Source organism: Protopterus annectens, chromosome 5.part0 (assembly GCF_019279795.1).
Source record: "Protopterus annectens isolate FY-2018-M chromosome 5.part0, PAN1.0, whole genome shotgun sequence".
Lineage (NCBI taxonomy): Eukaryota > Metazoa > Chordata > Ceratodontiformes > Protopteridae > Protopterus > Protopterus annectens.
Window position 1 is genome coordinate 769,882,841 of NC_056735.1, and position 24,783 is coordinate 769,907,623.

General features: G+C 36.2%; 1 protein-coding gene across 3 annotated transcripts in view; it reads left to right on the forward strand.

Moving 5' to 3' along the window:
* The window catches only part of ATM (ATM serine/threonine kinase), a 3,174,581-nt gene that overhangs the window by 369,313 nt on the left and 2,780,485 nt on the right, over positions 1-24,783 (forward strand). For all 3 annotated transcript variants that reach the window (XM_044072618.1, XM_044072619.1, XM_044072620.1), the window contains one exon: positions 17,342-17,514. In XM_044072618.1, the coding sequence (XP_043928553.1) occupies positions 17,342-17,514 (173 nt within the window). The remainder of the gene's footprint in view (positions 1-17,341; positions 17,515-24,783) is intronic.

A 24,783-nucleotide genomic window follows, 5' to 3' on the forward strand; every position in this document is an offset into this window, starting at 1 on the left:
AGAACATGGCAAGGCAAGTGGTACCTAAAGATCCTGCCAAAGGATCCATATATCCATATGGAAAAAAAAAAAAAAATGAGTATAATCTGGAATCATTCTAAGAAACCTCTGAGCAAATCTGAAAGTAGTATATCTGAAAAAGGTTTGACGTTCATACCGCAACAAAGAGGTAATTTAATCCACACCATCATAGACCTAAAACTGTTAACCAGAAAACTTAACCTCAAGATACATTTCCACAATAAACCAATGGATCCAACCTCTAACACCATGGTCCCAGTCCGTAACTGGAAGAAACCAAACATTTTCTGCCCTCCTCCACACCATACCATCACAGCATTCGAAAATTAGTGTGAAGCCGACATCAGAAATTTTTAGAGACCCACCTTGAAAAAATTCTATAATATCAGCAAAGATGAATGAATATCCCTGGTTAATTTAAACAAAGATAGAATGAGAAGAGTTATGAAGACAAATAAAGAAATGGGAGTACTAGTGACCAACACCTTGATCTACAACCAAAAAATCCTCCAGATGCTCAGTAATACCTCATACTATGACAGGAGCGACTACTGCAAAATAAATCTAGCCTACAAAGAACATCTCACTGAATTTACCAACCTCTGTGAAGAAGGCCTTCTCACTAGCAAGCTTTTGGAATTCCTCACCATTGAGCACCCAAGACTACCTAGGTTCTTTTGGATCCCCAACCTCACAAAAATCATGATGATCCAACTTAACAGTAAAAACAAAGTGCCGCCACACAGATAAAGCCAGAAACAAAAAAACAACCAGTAAATATTAATAAGCTCAGTAATAGACCTATTAATAAAAAGGTGAATTTTATTAACTTTGCTGCTAGTAACAAAAAACTTTCGCCATTCAAGGCTTCATTGGGCAAAAAGTCTGAAAACAGACAGAGTTTCTTAAATACACAATTCAAGTCACACAAAGCAATAATTAATCAAAAATATTCTCTTAAAGTTACAACATAAAAAACCCACAAAACAAAAAGTAATAATATCTACAGTTATAATCAGTAGCAAAAAAAGTCTCTATAAAGTATAAAATATATAAAAATGTTTTATATATATATATATATATATATATATATATATATATATATATATATATATATATATATTGTTTTTTTACTTTAGTCTCTCCCGTAATTCCTTAAGAGTTGGTTTTAAGGTAAAATTATCATTAAGCTCTGGATATTGATGGGCTCTAAATCTCAATATCCACTTATTTTCTAAAATCTCTGTATAATTATTCAGATCATCCTCCGTTATATTTTCATAGACACTCTGTAAAATTAGGAAATTAAAGACCTGTGAAACATCAATATTCTTAATGTATCTATGCATAGCTTTTGTATCCCAGTCTCTCCTTATTTCTGATAGATGCTCACAAATTCTGTCCTTCAGTCTCCTATTGGTCTTTCCAATATAGAATGCATTACATTGTGAGCATCTAGACATAGATATATAGTATATATATAAATGTATATGTATATATAGTATATATATAAATGTATATGTATAGAGATGTATTAAAGGTACCATGACTCATCAAACTGAATGTCTTATGAGTTACTGGATGCATAAAAGACCTATCTGTACAGATTTATTTACAAAATTGACAAAACATTTCTGAGTACCAGGTTTTTGTATGAGAGTTTCATTAATATGATCCACCTTACAGACCTGTAATAGCTAGCAGAGGCAGCATCACAGAATGCTTGTCAGTATATCTGCAGGTACAAATCCAACCTTTGGCTGAGAACAACAAATCATTCGTCATTGACACTTCAGATCTACTTATAAAAATTTGGGATCTTACAGTAAACAAAGATACTTGGCTAGTCACAATCAATGTTGAAGCACTGTATACTGTTAACCCATGACTACTGTATCAGAGCAGTGGTCGGGGCGTACCAGAAAGAATGGAAAGCTTTCAGTAGACTGCTTCGTATAATCCTCAACAACAACATTTCTGTTTCATGGAACATTTTTTTCCGCCAAACTAGAGGGATAGCTATGGGAGCTGCCATGGCTCCTAGTCTTGACAAGTGGGAAGAAGAAGCCATATATGCCTCCCAGTGTTACGAACACATGGCCTTTTACTACAGGATTATTGATTACATCCTTATCATATGGAACAGAGATCTCCAGATACTTGAAGGCTTCTATTACTACATTGGGAGATCCACTAATTTCTTGAAATTTACCTCCTCCCACAGCCAAATATCTGTTAACTTTCTCAACGTTACTATTAACAAAAATATCATCGACTTCAAAAGGGATTTTCTTGCTAGAGGCTACAGTAAGAGGCTTATCCTACAGATTTTTGATCCCATTATTAAAAGAAAACACAGCAATGAAGATATGCTCGCTACCAACAACATGAGCTCTCGACATGTCCAAAAAAATTCATACAACAGAAAGAAAGTGACAAATGGAGTGTTAGTATGACCCTCACTTTTACCACTGACTTTCATGAACTCAAAAAAGCCATAACTGACAAGTGGTGTATCATCAGTGAGAACAACACCCTGAACAAGATAGTCCCACCAAGACCGATCCTTCAGTATCCACAGAGGCAGGAACATCAAGGACATCATTGAGAACTACTATCCTCCTCACTCCATCTAGACTAAAGTACCCACAGACACCCTCCCATGCGGATCTCTGAACAACTGCGGTTACTGCAAGTATATGTATGGTAAAGCATCCTTCTTTTACCCTTACAACAAGAAATCCTTCAAAAGTATCTGTTACAATAACTGTTGCACAGAAATGATAGTATACAGGGGCGAAAATAAGAACTGTAAAGCCTTTTATTTCGGTAAAGCCATTAACAAATTAAAGATTAGAATGGCACACCACTAAACCAACATCTGTCAGGGAGTTACCTCCAACCCCTTGGTCAAACATGCCATGGAAAATCCTGGTCACAGCATCTTCCTTTTTCTCATTATCAACAGGATTTTCGACCAAGCATTCCAAAGAAATCTTAATGAGTTATCTGAGAAAAAGGAGCTTGAGTGGCAAATTCAGTTAATAGCAAACAAACCAAGAAGAAAACCAAATACTGCAACTAAAAGTCAGTCGAGTTAAATAAAAATATGTAAATGAACAAAAACGATCAGACTACCACGGCTAAAAAAATCTTTAATCCAACATGTTCAAACAGATGAGAGCTTTCAGGCATATAGCCCTTCTTCAGATCTAAAACAATAAATACAAAGTAGCTATTTAAAAGAACAATGTGACAAAATGTTTAAAACTGGCCAATCAAAGCCCATATACACACCATTGAAGCAGCCTGCATGCTCATAGAGCAGGTTTTAAAGGAACCGCAGCACCAAGACTTAATGCTGCAGTTCCTTTAAAACCTGCAATTTGATATGACATTGATTTTTTATTTTTCAAAACACAGGGACTTTTCCTTAGTTCCACAAATTGCAGGTCATTTTACTTCATTGGCTGATTATTGCATTTTTTATATTGTTTGGATTGTTTAAGGTCTTTTAAATCACGTTCATGTTGCTTTATCCTCTCGTTTTCTTTATTTCAGCCACCCCTTCCCACTGTCACAGATACCCTTTTTGTTTTTCACAGCTTCATATTCCCTGTATTATATTCTCCCTTGCCCACTGTGGGTGCTAAATTCATTCATATACCTTCTTTGTTTTTATTTTCTTATTTTTTATTTCTTTTAAGCGTTCATATTGCCATTTTTCTTCCCATATATGTGCTTTAATTTTCCCTGTGCTGGCCTTACTCCCCAGCCCCTTCCACACACCTGTAATAGTTAATTGGTGCCCCATGGTACAGATTTTGAGCATTTTATTTTATCTTATTTTGTTTTAATGTTTATTTTGTTTATTATTTTTTATTGCTTGTACTATTCTCGTTTTCTTAACCATATTCAGGCAGATCTGATGAACCACATGTGCAAGCATTTGCAGAACCATTTTTTTTTTTTTTTTTTTAATGTTCATATTTTTATTCTCATTTCCTTCCCTGTTAGAGACACTAGGACCCTAAATTGTAGACTCTAACAGAAGTACTTATCTTGCCATTATGAGAATGAATCACACTTTTGTCCTGCACTTGTCATTCTGTTGTGGTTTTTTAACAGTGCTGTGTACAGTAGACCTTCCCCCACATCCACTGAGCTGCCTTACCTGCCTTTAGCCTTGTACTCTTAGTCGGCCACTCCTTCACTCACGGATGTACTGTAAATATTTTGAGTCTCCTTTTGATTTATTTGAATAGGCTTTAAGCATTCTGATTTTCCTTTTTCTTAATGACCCCTCTGCCCGTTTTCCTATGTTTTTTGTCTGATTCTTTTTTCAACGCCTGGCAGACTTCTCCCTCAGATGATACACCATGGAACGATAGCTGAGGTTGCCTGGGAGTTCTTGAAAATTAGTTATAATTTTGGTCTTCTAGTAATCTGTTCACTTAATAGGCTTTGGTCTTTATATTTAATTAAAATGTAAACTGGAGTATTTTTAACATTTAAAACTCCCCGGGTTGTTACAAGGTGGGTCACATTTGACATATTAAGCAAAAACCCCAGTATGCTGATTACTAACATGGGCTATTTTTACTTTAGAATTTATATTTATATAACTGGTGTTTTTTTTTTTTTATTATGTGATTTATTATTTTTAACCTTAGTTTTTAATTTTAAACTGCACCCCATTTTTTGGCAATGTTTGATTTAAGATACTTTTGCATTTTTGTCAGTCAAATATACTGTTTTACTTTCAATCAAAACCGTACCAGTAATGTGTTTCTTAACACACTTACAAAGTGTTTGTATTTTTGTAGCCTCCATTACCCAATATTCCTGTACTGAGCAATGCTTAGCTGCCTGAATGTTTAATTGTCTAGCTAAAGTAAAGAAAAAATATTTAATCTAGCTGAACGTTTTTTATTTTTTTTAGCTGAAACAGAGAGGTCTAAGTTTTTAGTAAACTTGTTTATTTTTTCCAGTCTTTCATTGGTTCTAACTTAAGCTTGGACATACTATAAGCAACTTGCTGGCTGGATGTTGGTAGCTGCGATTTGATAACCTGCACTGTAGCACTGGGATATATTTTTTTTGTCATGGATGATGTCTACTAATTTTTTTACAGCAGGATAATATATATTATTTTTTCCTGTTCTGGGATTGCTTGCTACCACCTAACGAGATATTTTACATTATCCACTGGTAACAACTTAAAGACAGATTAGAGATAGCTGCATTTAAGAAGATAGCACTATTCGGAAGCTCATGATTTTTTCTGCTCTTTGATATCTATTCATTGATGAAATATTTTTGTAGTATCCACTGTTAAGATTTATTGGGTATGCTTCAGTCAACTACCTTATTTGACTACTGGCAAATTCATCGTGGGAGATCTGTAGACGCGGGATTTAATGGATACACTTAAGGGCAAGCTACTGAGGTTAGGTAGGTAGTGTGTTTTTTTAATTGTGGTTTATAGCCTCTGGCTATGAGCCATAGACGCATTCACTATTCTCTGATTTTTTGACCTTCTGTTTCACATAGCGAGTATTCCTACCTACCTGGATCTACACCTAAAGGGACAGAGACTTTTATATTCTTTTTTGTTTTCTTAAAGATGTCAGTGATACGCTAAAGAATTCTGTAGTAATCACATTTCCCTCTGTAATTTACATTAATTGGTTCCACTTTAAGGGAATAGGACCATACATTACTGTTTCCAGTATAGCAATTCTGGAAATCTTTTTAAATTTCTTATGTTTTGATCGGTCTGCATTTCTATCTCCTTTCCAGTTTAACAGATGAGTTCAGCAAGCCATACACCTTTATTAGTCTTCTTTATCATGAATTTAGTAACAGGCATTACATCTGTATGTATTTTTTTATCCATTTTGTCTTCTTTAATATGCTTTTATATATTAATCTAATGTCATTAGAGATATCTTCGTATGACTATCCATATATGATATGTACTATGATTCTGTAAGCAGAAATGCAAGGAAATGTAAAGAATTGCAAAAATCTGTAATGTACCTGCATTTGTAAAATGTAACGTAATATAAGTATAAATATGATATAAGTAGTATATACTGTATTTTGTGGAGCTTTTCCTCTACTGAAAATGGACATATATCCAGTTGGACTAGCCCAGTCAACAAATGTAAAATAAATAAATAAAATAGATTTAAGACTTCTTTTTAAATATATAAAAAAAATCCTTTCTCCCCTCCATACTTTAAAATTAAAGCTGATTCTATATAGCCTCAGTCTTTGGATATGAGCCCATGTGCAAGTTTTAACCCTTGCTACCACACTGTACAACTGAAAATGTGGGAGTTCCTGCACTCCCACTCCCACAAAATCATAGAATATATAAGGCAAGTTTGACCAGAGGCCATGTGTGCCTTGCTAACAGCCCACCCTCAAGCTCCAACACCTTTTGCAAGTAGAGTAGCACCTATATGACATGGGACAAATTTAAGGTCACCCTGTATGACTTGGGACAAATTTAAGGTCACCCATCTTGTTTTGTATGCTACATTTGAAGGTTGACAAGGAAGCCTTTTACTTGACATATAGGGGAGTCTGTTCCAGTGAAGGGGAAGCCCTGGGTAATGAACTTTGCCTTTCCATTTAGTTTAAATTATTTCTTAATGAAAGTTGAGCTCTTTTGATGCTTTACCAAGGCCATGGCTGCAGTATTCCTTACAAGTGGGATATCTTGCCAAGGATATTTATTTATTTATTTATTACATTTGTTGACCGGGTATGTCCGACTGAGCCAAAGGCCTGTTTTCAGCAGAGACCTGGGGAGAAAAAAGAAATTCCACAAAAATACAAAAAACAAACAAACATAGTAACAGCATCATTATGCAGTAGAATTGTACACAGCATCAAGAGACAGTGACAATTCAAGGTCCTGATAAATATAGAAAAAACAGGGAGAAAATAAAACTCCATTGCGGTGCAAAAAATCAGAAGTATGTCAAAATCAAGTAGCAGTAAATCTAAACACACTCAGTAGAACTGTAGAAATATAGTTGCAGTAACAGCCAAGAGACAGTATCTATAATATAATGTATAGAACTGTACAATAGTAGTAATGAGTGAGACAAAACAATAGATAGTATGAAGGTAAAGTTAGAAGGTAAGGAGAACGGAAAAAAAGATTGGGGAAAAATAGATCAGCTTGGGAAGAGGCTGAAGCACAGCCATTGTCTTATAATGGTGTTCCTTTAAGAGTCATTTGAACTGGTCATGTACTGGATTATTTGTTATTGTATCTGGAAAAGTCTTCCAGAGTTTAGCTATTTTGTGTGAAAAGAGGGAGCTGCCACGTTGGTTGTGGGACTTGGTTACCTTTAGTAGGAGTTTGATATCCATACATCTGGCCAGTATACCTTGTATATATTTATATAGTATATAAAGTATACCAAAGTCTTGACCCTTCCATTTGCTTTGCGTCCAGTGCATGACCGAAGCCCAAAGGCAGGAGGCACATAAGGGACCTACTGGCATAAACTACCAGGAAACATTTTTTTTGCCAGCCTGAAAGGCAGAATTTTGTTTTTTCTTTTGTCTGTTAGTTGTACATATTGTGCTGTTACCTAGCCATTTTGGAAAATAGTACCTTGTTGGGGTACCCTTCCTTTCATATATTTTTTTCTAATTTCTGTACGTTATCCAGAAAGGGAAAGTGTGAATATGGGAGGTAGATTCCACACAAGGATCATCAATTGGTGATGGATATGTTACTAATGCCAATGTTCTAAAGAAGGAATAGTTTGTAGTTGATAATGTCAAAGGCTTTTTGTGAGGTCAAGTAACCTTTGTCCATGTTGAGGAGAATGTTATCACTTCAGCATCAAAGTGGCATCATTGTACTATTACCTATCCATAATCCATGCTGTTTTAGGGTAAGGATGTAATATTGTTGAATGTGACTTGTGAGTTGGATGTAAATGGTTTTTCTAGCACCTTACCAAAAATGGGTAGGATGGGAATAGGATGAAAGCAATGACGTGTCTTGAGGTTTAGGTTGTTTGGGCGGGTGGATAATGAGTGCTGTTTACCAAATGTTTGGCATTGTTTTTTGTGGCAGGTGAAGGTTAAAGATGTGATGAAGAGGCTAGGTTAGAAATTCCCTCCCGTGGTAGCTAAACCAGGGGAGGATATAGTCTTAACCTGGGGGAAGTCTCTGATCATACCTTCAAGCATGTTACTGATTTGTTTACATGCCTTTGTTTTTGGAGTAGATATGAGGGATGAAGATAGGAGGTTCTGAGAAGTGGAGTGGAGATGCCACTAATAGTTTGTTGGGTGGAGGTTGGCTAAACTCTGTGATAGTCAGAGCAGATTTGTGGTCCTTGATTAGTCTAGGTTAAGTTTACAGAGGATTTGCATCCAGTGAGCAGACTGACCTCATGCTGGAAGTGTGTGGGTTTATTTGAGAGAGAAGGTTGCTTACTTTTCATATGGTTTGCTTTTTGCCTCTATATGGATCGTTTAAGTTGAGTTTGGTAAAGGTCGCATGGTTGTCAATGGTTTGATTGTTTTTCCAAGACAGCCAGGCTTCATCTCATAGATTTACAAGAGATTTTAACTCTTTGCTGAGCCATAGTGTGTGTTCTTGTTTGAAAAGATATTCTAGCTTGGAGGAGAATTTGTTCTGGAGTTGGCGAAGTATTTGGGTTAGGGTTATTGCTGCTGTGTTATGGTCCTGGATGTTCAGTATGGTAGACCAGTTTATCAAAATGTCTTTTCAATTTAGCAGTGGTTTGTGTGGACTGGGGTCTGAAAGAGATTAGTATGGGCTGAAATTTGAGACAAACTGCTGATCTGAAAAATTAGTTGTGGCTGATCACTGAAGGTAACTAGAATGATAGAAATATTTAAGACAGTTGATGGTTCATTGGTGATTAATAGGTCAAGAGATGAGTGGTTGTTGGAATACAGATTTGGGCTGTTGGGCTCTGTGATTTGCTGTAAAAGGTCGTTAGCTAAAAATTCAGAAATGTTATTTGAGAAGGGGACCCGAGAAGTTTATGTTGGTATCCCCCAGGATAATTAGATTAGTTTGTTTTTGCTGCAAAGTCTTTTCCTATTGAAGCTGCTAGTTGCAACTATTTCAGAGATTATGGATTTAAATTTAGAAAAGGATGAAGGAGGAGAAAGATATATTGCTATAAGTAAGGGTTTGTTTTCTTTGGTGTTAAATTTTAGGAAGACTATTTGGGGTCTGTGTCTTTGTTGTTGGCTTTTGCTAGGCGAGTGGGCTTAAGAAGTCTTTCTCCTTTCCTATTACCAGGTCATGCATCATATTCGTAATTTTATGAGGAACGGAGGTGGTACAGAAAGTTGGGGCTACTTGGCTTGATCCATGCTTCAGTGACAGCTGTAATGTCTGGGTTGTGGGAAGGTAGGAAGCTCTGGGTTAGGGTGGGTTTGGCATAACAGTCAAGGTCTTCACCTCATAGATATATAAGGTTAAGGGTTCAGTTCTGAGCCTGGGCTGTTGGCTAGGCTTAAAATGCCCCTTTAGGACAGTTAGCCTAGTATTTACCTATGAATCTATGAAAGGACAGCACTTATTTGGTCAGGTTTGTTTGTAATACTTAGCACATTGAGGGCTCAGGAAATATGGTAGTGTATGTGTTAGATATATAATTAAACATTTATGAATGCATGTGTACTTTTGCTTGATAGTTAGATGCATATACACTTCTGTTTGCTATAATATATATATATATATATATATATATATATATATATATATATATATAAATATATATATATATATATATATATATATATAAAACTATAATCTGTTAGATACATACATTTCTGTTTGCTGGCATACATATATTAAAGGGTTAAACTGTTCTCAGCTAAAAAATCAAATAAATAAAACAGCATTTATCTGTAATCATAAATGTTCAGATTCTGGTACAGCTTGAGAAAAATTCTGATAAGGATAAGCTGAATGTTCAGTGTCTGATACTAGCTTCAAGGGGAAACTGATAAGGACCCAGGTACAAGAATCAACAGACTTCCTAGACTGTTAAATAATTCATCTTGAAACAGAACATAAAGGAGCTTATTAACAGACTGCATGACATCAAGTGTGGGAAGTATCAAAAGACTGCTTTCATACAGAAACATTCTCAAACAGGAAAGATGCCCTAAAAGTTTAATAAACTGTATGACATCAGAAAATACGTTCGTAATAACAGTTCCCAAAAGACTGCTTTCATGAAAATATATGTATATGTAGGATGAGATCTGATTTCTTGTTAGATCTGCTTAGTGGAGAACATCTTTCATATTGTATGAGAAGTAAACTTGAAGACCATAAACCCTGCAAAACTGTACAGTGTTGTATGTGTCGTCTGTTATATAGACAAGTTATTTTAGTACTCTGCACAAGTAAGATAATAATATATTGCTAAGAAGGTTAATAGTCTGCAAAGTTTATGTGCACTAACCAGACTTGTTTTTTTACAAGGCACTAAATCAGCAGCTAATCAAACTTTGGTTTCAGAATGCAAAAGCTGCTTTGCATTTATTTCTACTAGGCACCAACAGATAAGCTGCGGTCGGTATCTTCAATAAGTAAGGCAAGACTGACATCATTCATTCATTGTAAATAACTTTTCAGTGTGCAATTTGCAGATGCAGTGAAGTGGTTTTAAGGTCCTGGGTCAGTTTCAGTACTGGCCCTGGTACTGGTAAATTTGTAGAGATATTTAGAAATGTTGATGCAAGTGTTATGAGTGAATAGATTATGGTCAGAAGAGAGTTGTGAGCAGTGGAATGTGTGTATGTGGGAGATGATATTTGAGATTGAAATGCAAAGAGAAGAAGATTTTATTACTGAACAGTCATAGTGTGTGGGAAAGAGTGATAGATTTGCAGGGGTATGTGCCAACCATGCCCTGGCCCAGCAATCAAGGAGCCTCAGTCCTCACCACTAACACCAGGGAGGTCGTCTCCTAGAGGAGGAAAGGATAACTAATACACACAGTAAAGTACAATTTCCCTTAAGTGCACACAGAGATCACAGTCAGTCTGGGGCTGGCTGCTCCCTTGATCACCAGGTCCCCAATAAGACTCCCCACTGGCATAGCTATAGGGTCCAGGTCCCAGCCTAACTGGGCAAGCTAAAACCTCCAGTACCCTCTGTCCAACTAGTGCTTTGTGTCCCTGCCCAAGTAGCTGACGCAACATACACACACTTTGAGATAAGTATTTGTACACTTTACAGACACTCCTGGGAAAGGCTGACACATATTTTCCAGCTGTGCCCCTTTACCCAGACTATATGGTTTTAATTACTGACACCACCCAGTTAATATCAGCTACTAAAAGGCCCTTAAAAGGGTGTCCAATTATTGCTGTGCAATATTAATATCCAGTGGTAATGTGACTATACAGTCTAAGGCTTATCAGAGTGGCCTATTACAGTAAACTCTATATAAATATGCAATGTACTCTAGAGCTTATCTCTACACAAAGCAGCCACAGGTAAAAGGTTTTAAAAATATTTAATAATAAATAATTAAAACACACAACAAAACTACTACACCACAGAGATATCTAAGAGTTCACAGATCACACAGAAACCTAAAATAATACAGTAGGACAGGTCTGGTTTCAAAGAAAAATACCTAATTAATCTTTACTAGCTTTAACTATTCCTACAAGATATCACAGTGCTAAAAACTTAAATGTGAGCATAAGCAGAGTGCTGATAAGTTAGATGTCCAGATCAAAATGCTCAGGTTTCTTGTGAGAAATAGAATTTAAACATTACTAACAAACATGTCTCTAAGGCCCTCCCAAAATTACATCATTTTTGACACTTAGGTTTTCCCAGTATTCATATTGCATCATCTTAACATCTGGTCTGAGTTCTCAGGGCACAAACTGAATTATTTAGCAATCTAACACCTGTACAGAAACTAACAACAATAGAACACATTTCACATGTATGTACTAACAGAAACTAAAGCAATAAAGCACCTTCCACATCTAAATTCTAGTCATAAATTTTAGCCTTAAAACAGTGGGCATGAAATCTTTATCCAGCTGCCCTCAGGCCGAATTCTAACATGAAAGGATACAACATGCTTCACTGGACAGTAGAGTGCAATGTTGTCACATATTTTGCAGTCACACATTTCATAGTGTTTTCTTACATTTAAAAACACAAGCCTGTATTTTAGATTTATTTATACAGTTGATAGAATTATATATTAAATTCTATTTGACTAGGCTGGCAGCCTTCGCCCATATCTCCCCAATCGTCACAGGGTAATGATAAAAGAGATTTGGATTACACACCTTCTGGGGGGTGGGATAGAACATTAAGTAGGAGTGTATTGGAAACGTTTGGAGACATCATAGTTGGTATATGTAGTGTGTCCTTTTTGATTTAACTGTATGCATTAAAAATAGGATAATTCAAGATAATCCTAAAATCTCTTTTATGGAGAACTGTATCTTACATTTGCTTGTCTACTTTTAACACTGGAATTGTTTTAAGAGTTACTAATTCATAGTTAAAATTTGCATTGTTCCACTGAAAGTTCATATTTTGTGTGTGCCAACCTTCTGTACCATTTAGAATTACATGTGAATGATTGCTGTACTCGTATTTTTAAATGTGCAGGTATGTGTCACTTGAGATTTTATTCTGCTTAACAGATTAGCCTTTATAGTCCACTGCATTATTTTTAATTTTATTGAATAGAGCTTTCTGAACTACCTAATTATAGGCAGTGTTTGACCTTTTTAAGCTCCGATACTATAAATAAAAATCATTGATATAGTCAGACCTGTATAAAATGAATGATTGCACTGTCTGGCACTAGCTGTCACTTGTTCCCTGATATGCACTAATAGATCCCCCAGGAGAATCTGCTATTGCTGGGAATTCTGTCCAGATGTCATGGTTTACTGTTAAAATGACCCTTTCTAAAGAAGAAAATACGATTGTGTGTAATGTACTTAACACAGCAGTAAATCTTTAAGGAGCAGCCAGTGTAGAATTAAATATACTGTCCTGTAGGCCCCAACAGTACTGTCGGGGGCAAAGCAGATTTTCTGAACTAGAAACATAACTTTTCCACATAATCAGGACTTACAAAAATGTTATAGTTACTTGCTACTTTAGTAGCACATTTTTATTACTACCTGATAGTGCACTGTGTACATATGTATAACAAAGAAAAAAATTCAAAATAATATGATGGCTTTTTGTAACAAATCAGTTTATTTTATTTATTTATTTTACATTTTTGACTGGGAAAGTCCAACTGGGTATATGCCCATTTTCAGTGGAGACCCGGGGAGAAAAGCTCCATATATTCAGACATATGAGATTTACATAATATGAGTACAATCTAGCATATCAGATGAAAAAAGAAAGAGTATAATTATAGTAAAGATACAGTTCAACAGGAGAAATTACCTATATTTCAGAGTATGATATCACAAGGAAGGCTCCATATATTCAGACAAGCAAACTTCCACATAATATAAGCGTATAATCTAGCATTTCAGAGGAAAAAAGAAAAAAGCAGCGTATTTATAGCAAAGACACAGTCTGACAGGTAATGACATATGTCAGAGTATAACAATATAAGGTGCAAGACATTTGCCTAGTAGTATTAATTTCTCACATAGAGAAAAGAGTAAACATCATACTGCAATCATCTGCTAGTTTAAAGGATATGAAATAGTAATGAAATACTTATAACCTGTTGACAGCTAATAGTAGAGCTGGCAGCTAATTAGTGGTACAGGAGAAAGGGGAGGGGTGGTTAGTTGGGGTATGGACAAGGACATAGCCAGTGAGATTTTAGGTGTGATTTAAGAGCATTTTTGAAGAGACTGCTGGAAGGGAGGGTAGTAGATTTTTAGCTTGATAACCAGGAGGAAGTCTTTAACTCTGTAGTAGTGTTCTGTACATTTTTATACGTTTTTATTTCAAATAAATAATAAATGCTTATTTTATACAGCTATTCATAGTTACCATTTGCATTATTGTTTTATTTTATGTGCACAGTACTGGATTGAAATTGTATTTGTGATTATAGGACTGAATTGAATCTGTTTTCTGGGTGCATACCTATCTTTTTTATAATTTACAGTATCTGTATGTAACTGTTTGCTTATCTTAAAACACACATCCTTGAAGGAAAGACAGACTTGTAGAACTTAAAAGAACACTGGAAGGCATTAGCAAAGGACCCAAGGGATGGAAATGTGTGGAGTAGGGTGAACTGAATTTGATGTATGGATTGCATGCTGGAAACTGCCTTTCCCGATGAGACATTGATAACAGATCGTAAGCCGAGTGAAAGGAATCGGGGGACTACAATGTGAAATAATAATGATAACTATTTTTAACCAGGTAGGCCCACTGGACATGCATCCCGTTTTGAAGGGTGACCGAGGAGCAATGTTTGGTTAATTGAGCTGCTTAAGATCACAGAGTAGAGATATGATGCAGAGAGAATTAAACCTTACACTACAGGAACTGCACCACAGTCTTAACTCTCTGCACCACCTGCCAGACTAAAGAATAGTTTTGGTAGAGTTTTTAGATGTGTGTAAAGCAGAAGCTGCTAATAAAAAAAAAAGAAGATTTTATTTGGCTAAGGCCAAGACTATTAGGAAATCTGATCAGCTTTTTGTTTCCTTTCATCCTAGGTTCTTAGCTGTATCCAAGCAGACTATTTATTCTTAGATGTCTAAAGCCATTTCTTTTTGTTATTCCTTTCATGGTAAGAACCTTCCTTCTATTAAGGCTCATTCTACTGGAGCTTTGGCTTCTTCTTGTGCTTTTTTCATGGGTTTGGATACTAACTATTTTCTTGAGGCAGCTACCTAGACTTCTGTGCATACCTTTACAAAGCACTACAAGTCAGATGGGATTGCTAGAGCTGATTCTGGTTTTGCTAGGGACAGCCTTCATGGTTTCCTAGAGAGCTCTGCTGGTCTTTCCTCCTCCCTCTCTTCTTCCTGAGCTTTGGCACTCTCCCTGCTGTAATGAATACTACAGCAGTGAAATGGAAGGACATACTACATTTGTGTAAAATCTTAACTCAACTCTAGACGTCCTCCTCTTCAGTATTGCAGTATTCACTCCCTCCCTCCACCCCCTGGTCCATTTTTCTTTTGGCTGTAGAGATTACCTCTCTATTCCCTGGACTGGCATTCTGCTGGGGCTCTTATTTCTGAGGATGGTACATCCGAATGCCACCTTTATACCATATGTTAACTGAGGAGTATACGTTTGATGTATGGCATACCTTAAAGCAACGGTCTGCAAGCACTGGGCTGCGGACTGGTACCGGGCTGTGGATCATTTAGTACTGGGCCTCACAAAAACCTTTAGGCAGGGAGTGAAACAAAAAAGTGAATGTGTGCATGTATGTGTGTGTGTTTGTTTCTATCTACATGTGTGAATGAATGTGTGCATGAAAGTAGAATGTGTGTGTGACTGAAAGCAGAAGAAACTGTGTATGTGTGTATGAGAAAGTGAATAGTGAGATCGCTTGAGCCATTATTTTACACTTGGTAAGCATAGCTTTTACTGTTTAGTGAGTCTAAAATAAAAATACATGAAACAGAAAAAGGTAAGTGTGTGTGTGTGTGTGTGTGTGTGTGTGTGTGTGTGTGTGTGTGTGTGTGTGTGTGTGTGTGTGTGTGTGTGTGTGTGTGTGCGCATGCATGCGTGAAAGCAGAACAGACTCTGTGTGTGTTTCTGGATGTGTGTATTATATGCGTGAGAGAGACAGAGAGAGTGAAGAGTGAGAGTGATTCCTGGTGGAGGCAGCAGCAGCATCATTTAAGAGGTTTGCATACCTCTTAGAAACTTAGAAAGTAGTTAGAATAAGCAGTGTAAACCCTGCTTCCATTTTCAGCATCCTGTCTTTGTGAAGCAGAGTTTTCTGCAGTGACAGCAACCGGAACAAAATTACAGAGTAAACAGGACATAAGGAACACACTTCAGGTGTCATTGTCTCCCGTCACCCCTAGATTGGACTGTCTCGTTGCAGGGGAAACAGGCTGAGGGCTCCTATTGATTCTGCATTATGGTTGTTGTTGTATCTTTTGGCTTTTCCCGGTTAGGAGTTGCCACAGCGGAACTCCGGTCCCCTAATAATTGGCAGTAGGTTTTTACATGCCAAGTTGCCAGCTCTGATGCACAACCTTCAACGAAGGTACGCCCATTCACGCATGTCTCCACACAAGATGCTTTAGCTGAGACTCAAACAGGACACCGTCTTACTGTGAGGTGACAACGCTACCGCAGCACCACTGAGTTGTATTTATTATGCTTTATTTTTATGCATACACAATGGCTGGTCCATGGAAAAATTGTCTTACATGAAACTGGTCCTTGGTGCAAAAAAGGTTAGAGACCACTGCCTTAAAGCAACCTAAAGGCTTTGGTATACTGGCTGTTGGGCCACCCTTTGCAAGGGATCCCTGTACTAATGAATACTCCAACAGTGAAAAGGGCGACTTCTATCAAGGTAAGATTTTACAGAACTGTACTTTGTCAGTACCTTGCATACAGTTATATTTTTCTCTTCCGTAGTCTAATAGTCTATTGCTCCTGTAATCAAAAAGTGCAGTAGTTCACCATTTTGCAGTAAATGTTTAAAATAATTTGTGGTTCAATTTTTTACCATTCCATTTATTTTAATGGTGTTTTTACTAGAACCACAGATAAATGCTTGCCATCATTGTTGCTCTAGAAAGAACCACAGAGTGTTAAGACTTCAGCCACCATTAGAGGATGTCATCATTCCAGAGCTATACTTTTTTACTGTGTGGTATAAAAAGCCATCACAGGGCATTTTGCCCATTTTTCCTGTGATTAGCCCCTTTTGTGACTTGGTCCTTGTCTTAAATCCTTGGCATAATTAACTTAGATGTTTTGCTTTTGCAGTGGTGGGTCAAGTCAGATGGTCAGTGTGTTCTAAGGCTGGGTATCATAACATAAAGAACTAATGTTTTCTTAGCAAAGACATGCTGATATTTGAAGACTTACCATAACTGATAGTTCATTAAAATGTGTTCCACATTTTCACCCATACTTTGTTTTTGTCTTATGCTTCAGAGTTGAAGCTAAAGGTAAAGAATGTGTGTGCTGTTTTTCTGTAGGTGAATTTAGTGGTATGTAGGCAAGAGACTGTTTTATGACATATCCTGTAGTTTTATGTGATTGCTGCAGTTTATCGACTAACACATTGGAAAATGGATGGTAATAGTTTTCTTCTTCTTTAATTTAAAGGTATTTACTCAAGAGACAAAAGTTCTGGAAATAACACAACCACCTTATGCCACAACTCAAAGGCAATCCTTGCAGCAGGGTACACCGAGTAAAAGAAGGCGGATTGAACTTGGCTGGGAAGTGATAAGAGACAATCTGCAGAAATCTCAAAATGATTTTGATATTATACCTTGGTAATATGTTTATGTAACCTTGTGTTTTCACATGCCAATTAACAGAACTTTTTTTTGTTTGCTAGCTATGTGGAAAAAGTGACAATTTGTTTATTTAATGCCACTGCAGTTTAGTGCTAGCTTTTTTAGGTACTGCTATGTACTTTTGTATAGAAGAGCCATTTATAGATGTCAAACACTTTTTCCTATTCTAACGATGAGTTACTTACCCAGTATGAGAGATGTTAGGAAGCTAAGCTGCTTGTGAGCAAAGCTTATTTACAGCAGTGGTCTAGAGTGGTAATTATGTGATGTTTAGTGGCAAAAAAGCAAAAGCGTACAACTGAAAACAGGATTTCAGGAAGCAAACTTCACACTGGAGGACTGAGAGGAGAGGACAGTACCGTGTTTAATGTTGCTGCCACACAGCTCTAGAGTTCAGGTTTTGATTTGTTACTGCCTTTTTTTAAACTTAAGTCACATTTTGAATAATGACATAGGTACACATACTCACATCCACTCATGCGCGCACGCATACAGGCACACAGAAAAGAAAAACAAAAATACATTTTTTTCATTATTTTTGTGCAGTTTACATGTTTTCTCTTTTTAGCAGTTATGAATACAGTCCAGTATTTCATAAATTGCTCAGTTCATGCCTTCCCTTAAACCGCACTCCTCCTCTTGAACATAATTCTGAATGTATTGTTCTTACAACTTTCATTTATTTATATGTAATGTGCTCCATCCCTTTTCTAAAGATCCCACCGCCAACTGTTTTATCTCCTTTAAAATATTCAATAATTCAGTTACATTTGGTTTACATTTTGATTTCCGTTTTCTAATGATCACTTTTTTGACAGCTAATAGCATTAAACATAGTAAGGTCTTACTATGTGTAGGCAATTTTGATCCTGTGTCGCAGTTCAGAAGAATCATTTTCTTAGTTACAACGATTAGCTCCATCAACATTTCTGATATAGCAGATTTAAAGAATTACTTGCAGAGTACTAACTTGTTACAGTCTCAAAAAAGATGTTCTCAGTTGGCTCTGTCTTTCCCCCATCACACCACCAACATTTGCTGTCCAATTGAAACTAAATTTTCTTAAGTCTGCTTAGGGTATAAAAATACATATGCAAACACCTCCAAGGAAAATATCCTAAATCTTCTTGTTCTTGTTGCCTACTTGGGAGCAATACAGGTGCCCTCCCATTGTTCCCTTTTTAAATTGCTTTTCCATTCTTTCTTCCCAGTCTTTTCTAACCTCCTCTGATTGATTCTTATAGTTACCATGGAATATTTTATATATGCTACTAGTTATCCCTTTTTAACACCATCATTTTTTCTGGACATAACTAAACACTTTATCAGAGCTGATCTTTCACTTGTCACTCCCTTATCCCTTTCTGTTTGCTTGCTCACTGTTAGCAATCCCTGATAAGGATGCAGACTGAAACCTGCAGTCCAAACTCCTACTTAGCCTCATCCACCTCTGTTACATTTCTCTCCAGAGTTATTTGCTCCCAGTACCTTGGGTCCTTTCCTAATTTTTTTCAGTAAATTTCAGTCCACTTTACCTCTTTGTGTGTACCTAGTTGTAGTCATTCCTGTTGGTAAACTCTCCTTTCTCCATTCCCATGATAGGTCAACTCTTAGAATGCTTTCTACTAATTTATGACAGTAATATTCTCTGTAGTTGTTACTATTCTTCTTAATGGCTTCCATTCAGAGTCCTAGTCTGTGTCTCTTAAACTCAACCCCCATTTCATCATCATCATCCTTTTCCACTTTGATTTATAGCTTTATCTATATGAGCCATGACTGCATATTTTTAAAATGACTTTTCAAATCAGTTAACCATAAGAGACTTTGTTCTAAGTAGGAGAGTAAAATCCCACTTAACTCTTGTGCTCTCCCCTTCCCAGATAAATTCCTTTTTCAATCTTTACTAATTGTTCACACCTTCTTCTCTGCTTAGTAAAATTATGCCTGACCTGTATATAAGACTAAATGGACTAATTAGACTTAGACTAGCATTTTCCCTTCTTGCTGATTATTATTTATATCTGTAATTGTGCTTCTAATGTCTTATTTTTAATTTAATGTTTACTCTCTTCCCACATATTAGCTGTTGTAACAGAGTAATTTTTAACCCATTCAACTAAATAATATTATCATGCCCATGATAAGAATAGGGTGCATGGGGTACACAGTTTACCACTATAGCTGTTGCTTTATCTTGATTAATTTTGTATCCTAAAAAGACTTGAAATGGTGTTAAAATCTTCCACAACATTGAAATGTTCTTTTCTGGATTTACCAAGTACAAAATTACATCATCTACAAATTAGACTACTTTCTTAATTACTGCAACAGCTATAGCCTTGAATTTTGGAATCCCTCATGTTCTTTGTTAATAGTGCTAAATGTTATGCAAACAGCAGAGGGAAAAAGTACATAAACTTCCTAGTTCCTCTCTTCAAACACAGCATGTCAGAAGGGAGCCCTCGCAGTTTAACTTTTTCCTCTGACCCTTCACTTAGCCTCTTTATTAACCACTGTAATAAAGCCCAATATGGAAGGAGAGGCCACGAGGAACATCCAGTATGCACGTTTATTTAATAAAGGCAGGAAAATTAAAGTGAAATGCGTACACGTTATACTGCATTTTTCGTTCACACTCTTGAACAAGTTTTAACACCTCTGCAGTAGTGTGGGCGAGGGGACTGTCGATTCCTCTTTGACTATGAAAGAAAACCCTGAACAAAGGGCTGCAATTTAGCTACTTTTCTGGCTGTAGCTGGATAACTTTAAGTATAGTGTAAAACAAGCCCTGAGCCAAACATAAATGAGGGTGATTAGAGACAGAAAACAAGCATTCCTTTTACAGGAGGTATAGAAAATGACTCGCACAAATCCCATTATATGTCAATGGCATATTAATTCACAATTACTTCCTTATGTCTGGCACGAGTCATATGAAGCAGACTTGAAATGCATTTAGGGAAAGAGAAAGGATTGAGGAGGAATAAGATCACGTTGATACATAAAGCCCCATTGGTAGCCATGTTGTGGAAAATGGGCTAAAATTACAAATAAAGCACGAGTGATTTTAAGGTGTTAAAATAGGTCAGGAAACAGAGTGAAACAAACAGGGTTTTTTATTTCTAGGGTGGAGTTTTCTTTTAAATTCCTCTCATTCTAAAAGATAATTGGGAAAGTGCCAGTGTCTCATTTTCATTTTTACATCATTACCCTTTATCTTTCTTAGTTTTTATTGCTACATGATCTGCTACAGTTTTTACATTTGTCTGAGATCTTTTAATTAAATACACACTTTTTTTTTAAATTTATTTCTAAGCAGTTTAACCCAGTCTTGGGGAATATTGTGTAAGTTCTGGCTGTGTTCTCACAACTGGCTTCACATCTTCCAAACCAAATATCCTTCTTCAGAAATCTAACCTCTCATGTTATATTTCCCCTTTTAGGTCCCTTTAATGCATTCTTATATTGCAATTCAGGCTGTAGTCTCCACCCATAAATGATAGTTCGTGTTGTAAGCTTATTATGTCTCTCAAAATTCTAAACTGTACAATGATATATTAGGTGGAGTATAAATACATGCTCATGGAATCCCCATCCCCTCAATAACCCTTTGCTGTTACAGATTTATCAGTATTGTCCTTTTCCCCACCTCTCATGTTATATTTCCCCTTTTAGGTCCCCTTGATGCATTCTTATATTTGCAATTCAGGCTGTAGTCTCCACCCATAAACGATAGTTCCTGTTGTAAGCTTATTATGTCTCTCAAAATTCTAAACTGTGCAATGATAGTATTAGGTGGAGTATAAATACATGCCCATGGAATCCCCATCCCCTCTCAATAACCCTTTGCTGTTACAGATTTATCAGTATTGTGCTTTATCCTCTTTTGTATTACTACTGTCCTCCTCAAACAGTAGTACTCCCTGTTTTCTTTTGTCTGTATTACTCCACTAAATGTCTCTTCTGAAATTCTTTGTCAAACTCACATGCACATTTCTAGCTAAATACATCTCCTGTAACATTGCTTTTTACACCCCACTCTTAATATATTTAAATACTCTCTGCTTTTTGTCTGTACCTGTAAGGCCATATACATTCCATGTTAATATTGACAACGCAGCCATTCTGATAAAAAACATTACTTCTACATCTTATGCATGATAGTTATTTTGAATGTTCGCTTCCTTCTTGCAGTTCGCATGAACAAACTAATGTTTGGAGACTGTCCTTGTAAGTAGTTGCTTTACATATCTGTTTGAAACCAAGTTACATTTTCACAGACAAAAAATAAATAAGTATATTTTTAGACCCATACTCTTAACTCCCAGCAAACACACAAAAGTATATACTCTTTCTAAAAGGGAAATATTCCCCCCCAGATATAGGAGTATTTGCACCAAATCAGGGGCTGCTTCCACAGGTATAACCTATTTTCAAGTTAATGTTAACCATGCTGTGTTCCCACTTAAACAGGTAGTTGCCTTTTATTTTCTTATATTTGTTTCCTTCCCAGATATGAAAAAAACATGCTTCTAGTAAGCATTATATTCTAGCCTGTAGAGAAGTATATTGGCTAACCTTAAATAAGTAAACTAAATTCTGCACTGTTGTATTTAATACATGAAAGTAAAAAAAGTGTCTGGGGAAGCAATTGCTTGTATATGTATTCACTTTCCACAGTTTGAAACTTTATTTCTTTACTTTTTATTTTCACTGAACTGCTTGCCAATATCTGTTTAAAATTAATTGCAGTACATCTTGAAGTACCACAGAAAAGTTCACTGAGACCACACTGTAAAGACCTCTCATAATGAATTAACGCACCTTCAGATTGCTTGTCTACAATGAAAAGCAGGTGCTAGTAAAAAACCTAGGCAGTTACCCTGCAAAAAATTATCACTGTTAATGTTTGTTGTTATTTTATTTGTTTACAAGTTAACTTTCTTTAAAGTATATATGGCTTAAACTAAAATCATTAATCTAGGCATTCACCTCTACAAATACAGGGTAAGTATCTCCAAATTCTTTATATAATATTATCAATACACATTTGTATCCTCCACCAACCAAAGATTGTAACATTGTATCAACTTTCACTTGCTTCTCTCCATATTTTCTTACCTAGTTATATTGTAAAGTATGGGTGCATTACAACTAAGAAAGTGCTTAATGTAATATTGCTAGCATATCCATTAGTCATTGATAAAACTCTCCTCCCCCTCCTCGCATATTAAATTCTTCTAACTGCACACTATGCAGCACTACCTTATACTCGTAACAAAATGTCATGCAATTTACATCAGGAAACATTTATCCAGGTAGAACAAAAGTCTTTTGTGGTCAGATACTACTTTAGTCCCTTCATTGTCCTGCCAAACATTGATGGACATAAAGTGGGGTTTATGCTTTACGGTCCTCCCACCATTTTAACACTCTTTTTTTTTTTTCTTCCATTTCATGCACAATCAAAGTTTGGATGTCTAAACTGCATGTAGTGGGATTGATACTTTGCAATTCATCTAATTCAATAAATTTACTTTGTTGCTGGTCTTCTCCGTGATTATCTTTGTCTACCAACACCAGTATCTGGTTTGAGTCCAGTGTACCCCTTAGTGTTCTTGTCAGCTTTTAGGCTTTTTTTTCCTGTTACTCGGGTATTTTCCTTTGAAACAGTGGAAATGTTTCACATGCTAAGTCTCTGTATGTCTTTTCTTACCAGCTTTTTTAACAATTTCTTAATTTTCACATTGGAAAAGCTATAAATCAGCATGTTGCTCAATCAGATGCTATCTTTGCAATCCCCATAGAACAATAAATGTTAGCGTAATAGTGTGCTTGACAAACCATTTTATTAATGCTTTCCAGAGACCTTCCCACACAGTGAGCTTTATTTAGACTAGTTTCTAATAAAAGCATGACTTGGGTTCAGTTTTATTCAACAGTGAATGATCTAGGATGATCCAGTCCATTGTATTGAAATTATAAGCCTTAGCCACAGGTTTAAGTCATCTTAGTTAACAGAAGATGTTTACAGGCTTCATCTTCCCCACCTTATCCATAATGCATTGTGATCCCCTGCAAATCTCTTCATTGCTGCTCAGCAAGGTTGTAGTAAAAGGGAGGTCTTAGGCTCCATTATCAGCATATTTGAAATACCGGTTATTGTTTCCTTTACCACTCCTCTTCATATGTTGAGTGGAAATCTATTCCAGTTGGCCATTTAGGTTAAAAAATGTATTTTTATTATTTTTGTATTAAAAGTGTTATTTACTTGTTTTTCATCTCCTTTTTTCAGTAGTTTTCTGTGCTTTCTTGCCCCTTTCTCTTTAACGTTATTTACTACACTAGAGGCAGTCAGGGTCCACCCATTCTTCCACCTCTTCACATGAATGGTCATCAGGTAATATGGTTTGATGTGTGGACCCTTATAGTCAGAGGCTACAGAACTTACACCCACATACCTTCAAACATCATTATCTTATGTTAGCTAATGCCCTACACCATCAGCATAGTGTAACCAGAAAGTAGCCATTAAACACGGTCCTACCAGATCAGAGTCTGATCTCTCAACCAAGTATTCTAAATGAACTCCTTTCCAAACAAAAGTTCTGGACTGTGTGTGCTCAAACACCTCTTTATTGTTTAACCAAAAAACATTCAAGATTCACATAGGTATCGGCTCAAGTCTTAAGAAAAACAAGTTGTAATTTCCTTAGTAAGTGACTGTGAACACACAATAGAAAAAAATAAGCATGTATTATCGAATGTTGAGTGCTTTCATGCCTACAATGTGGGACTTTATCAGAACATAAAAATAACACAACTGTGTCTATGACTTGAGTGTAGACCACCTTACTCAAAGAAGGAATTCAGTTGGCCAATCAGTTAAAACCATTAATCATTTCTAAAAGGAAGACTCATAAAGGTAAAAATATCTTACCAATTTGCTTGTTATAAAACAACAAAATGTAAAAGTCAATATAATTAAATATTTAGACAACGTATAAAATATCTATGGGTAAAAACATTATTAAAAATAAGTAAATGCAAACAACAGTCAACAATAATCACAAAAATAATACATTATAGCTTGATAGCTCTCATTTTAAGCACATGATAAATGGAAATTTTCATTCAGCCCAGCCTGTGTAGTAACATCCAAACACACCCGCCAAAGGAGTTCTTTCTAGTCTATACGAGTCCCCCACTGACCACTTCTAACATTGTGTGCAATAATTTCTA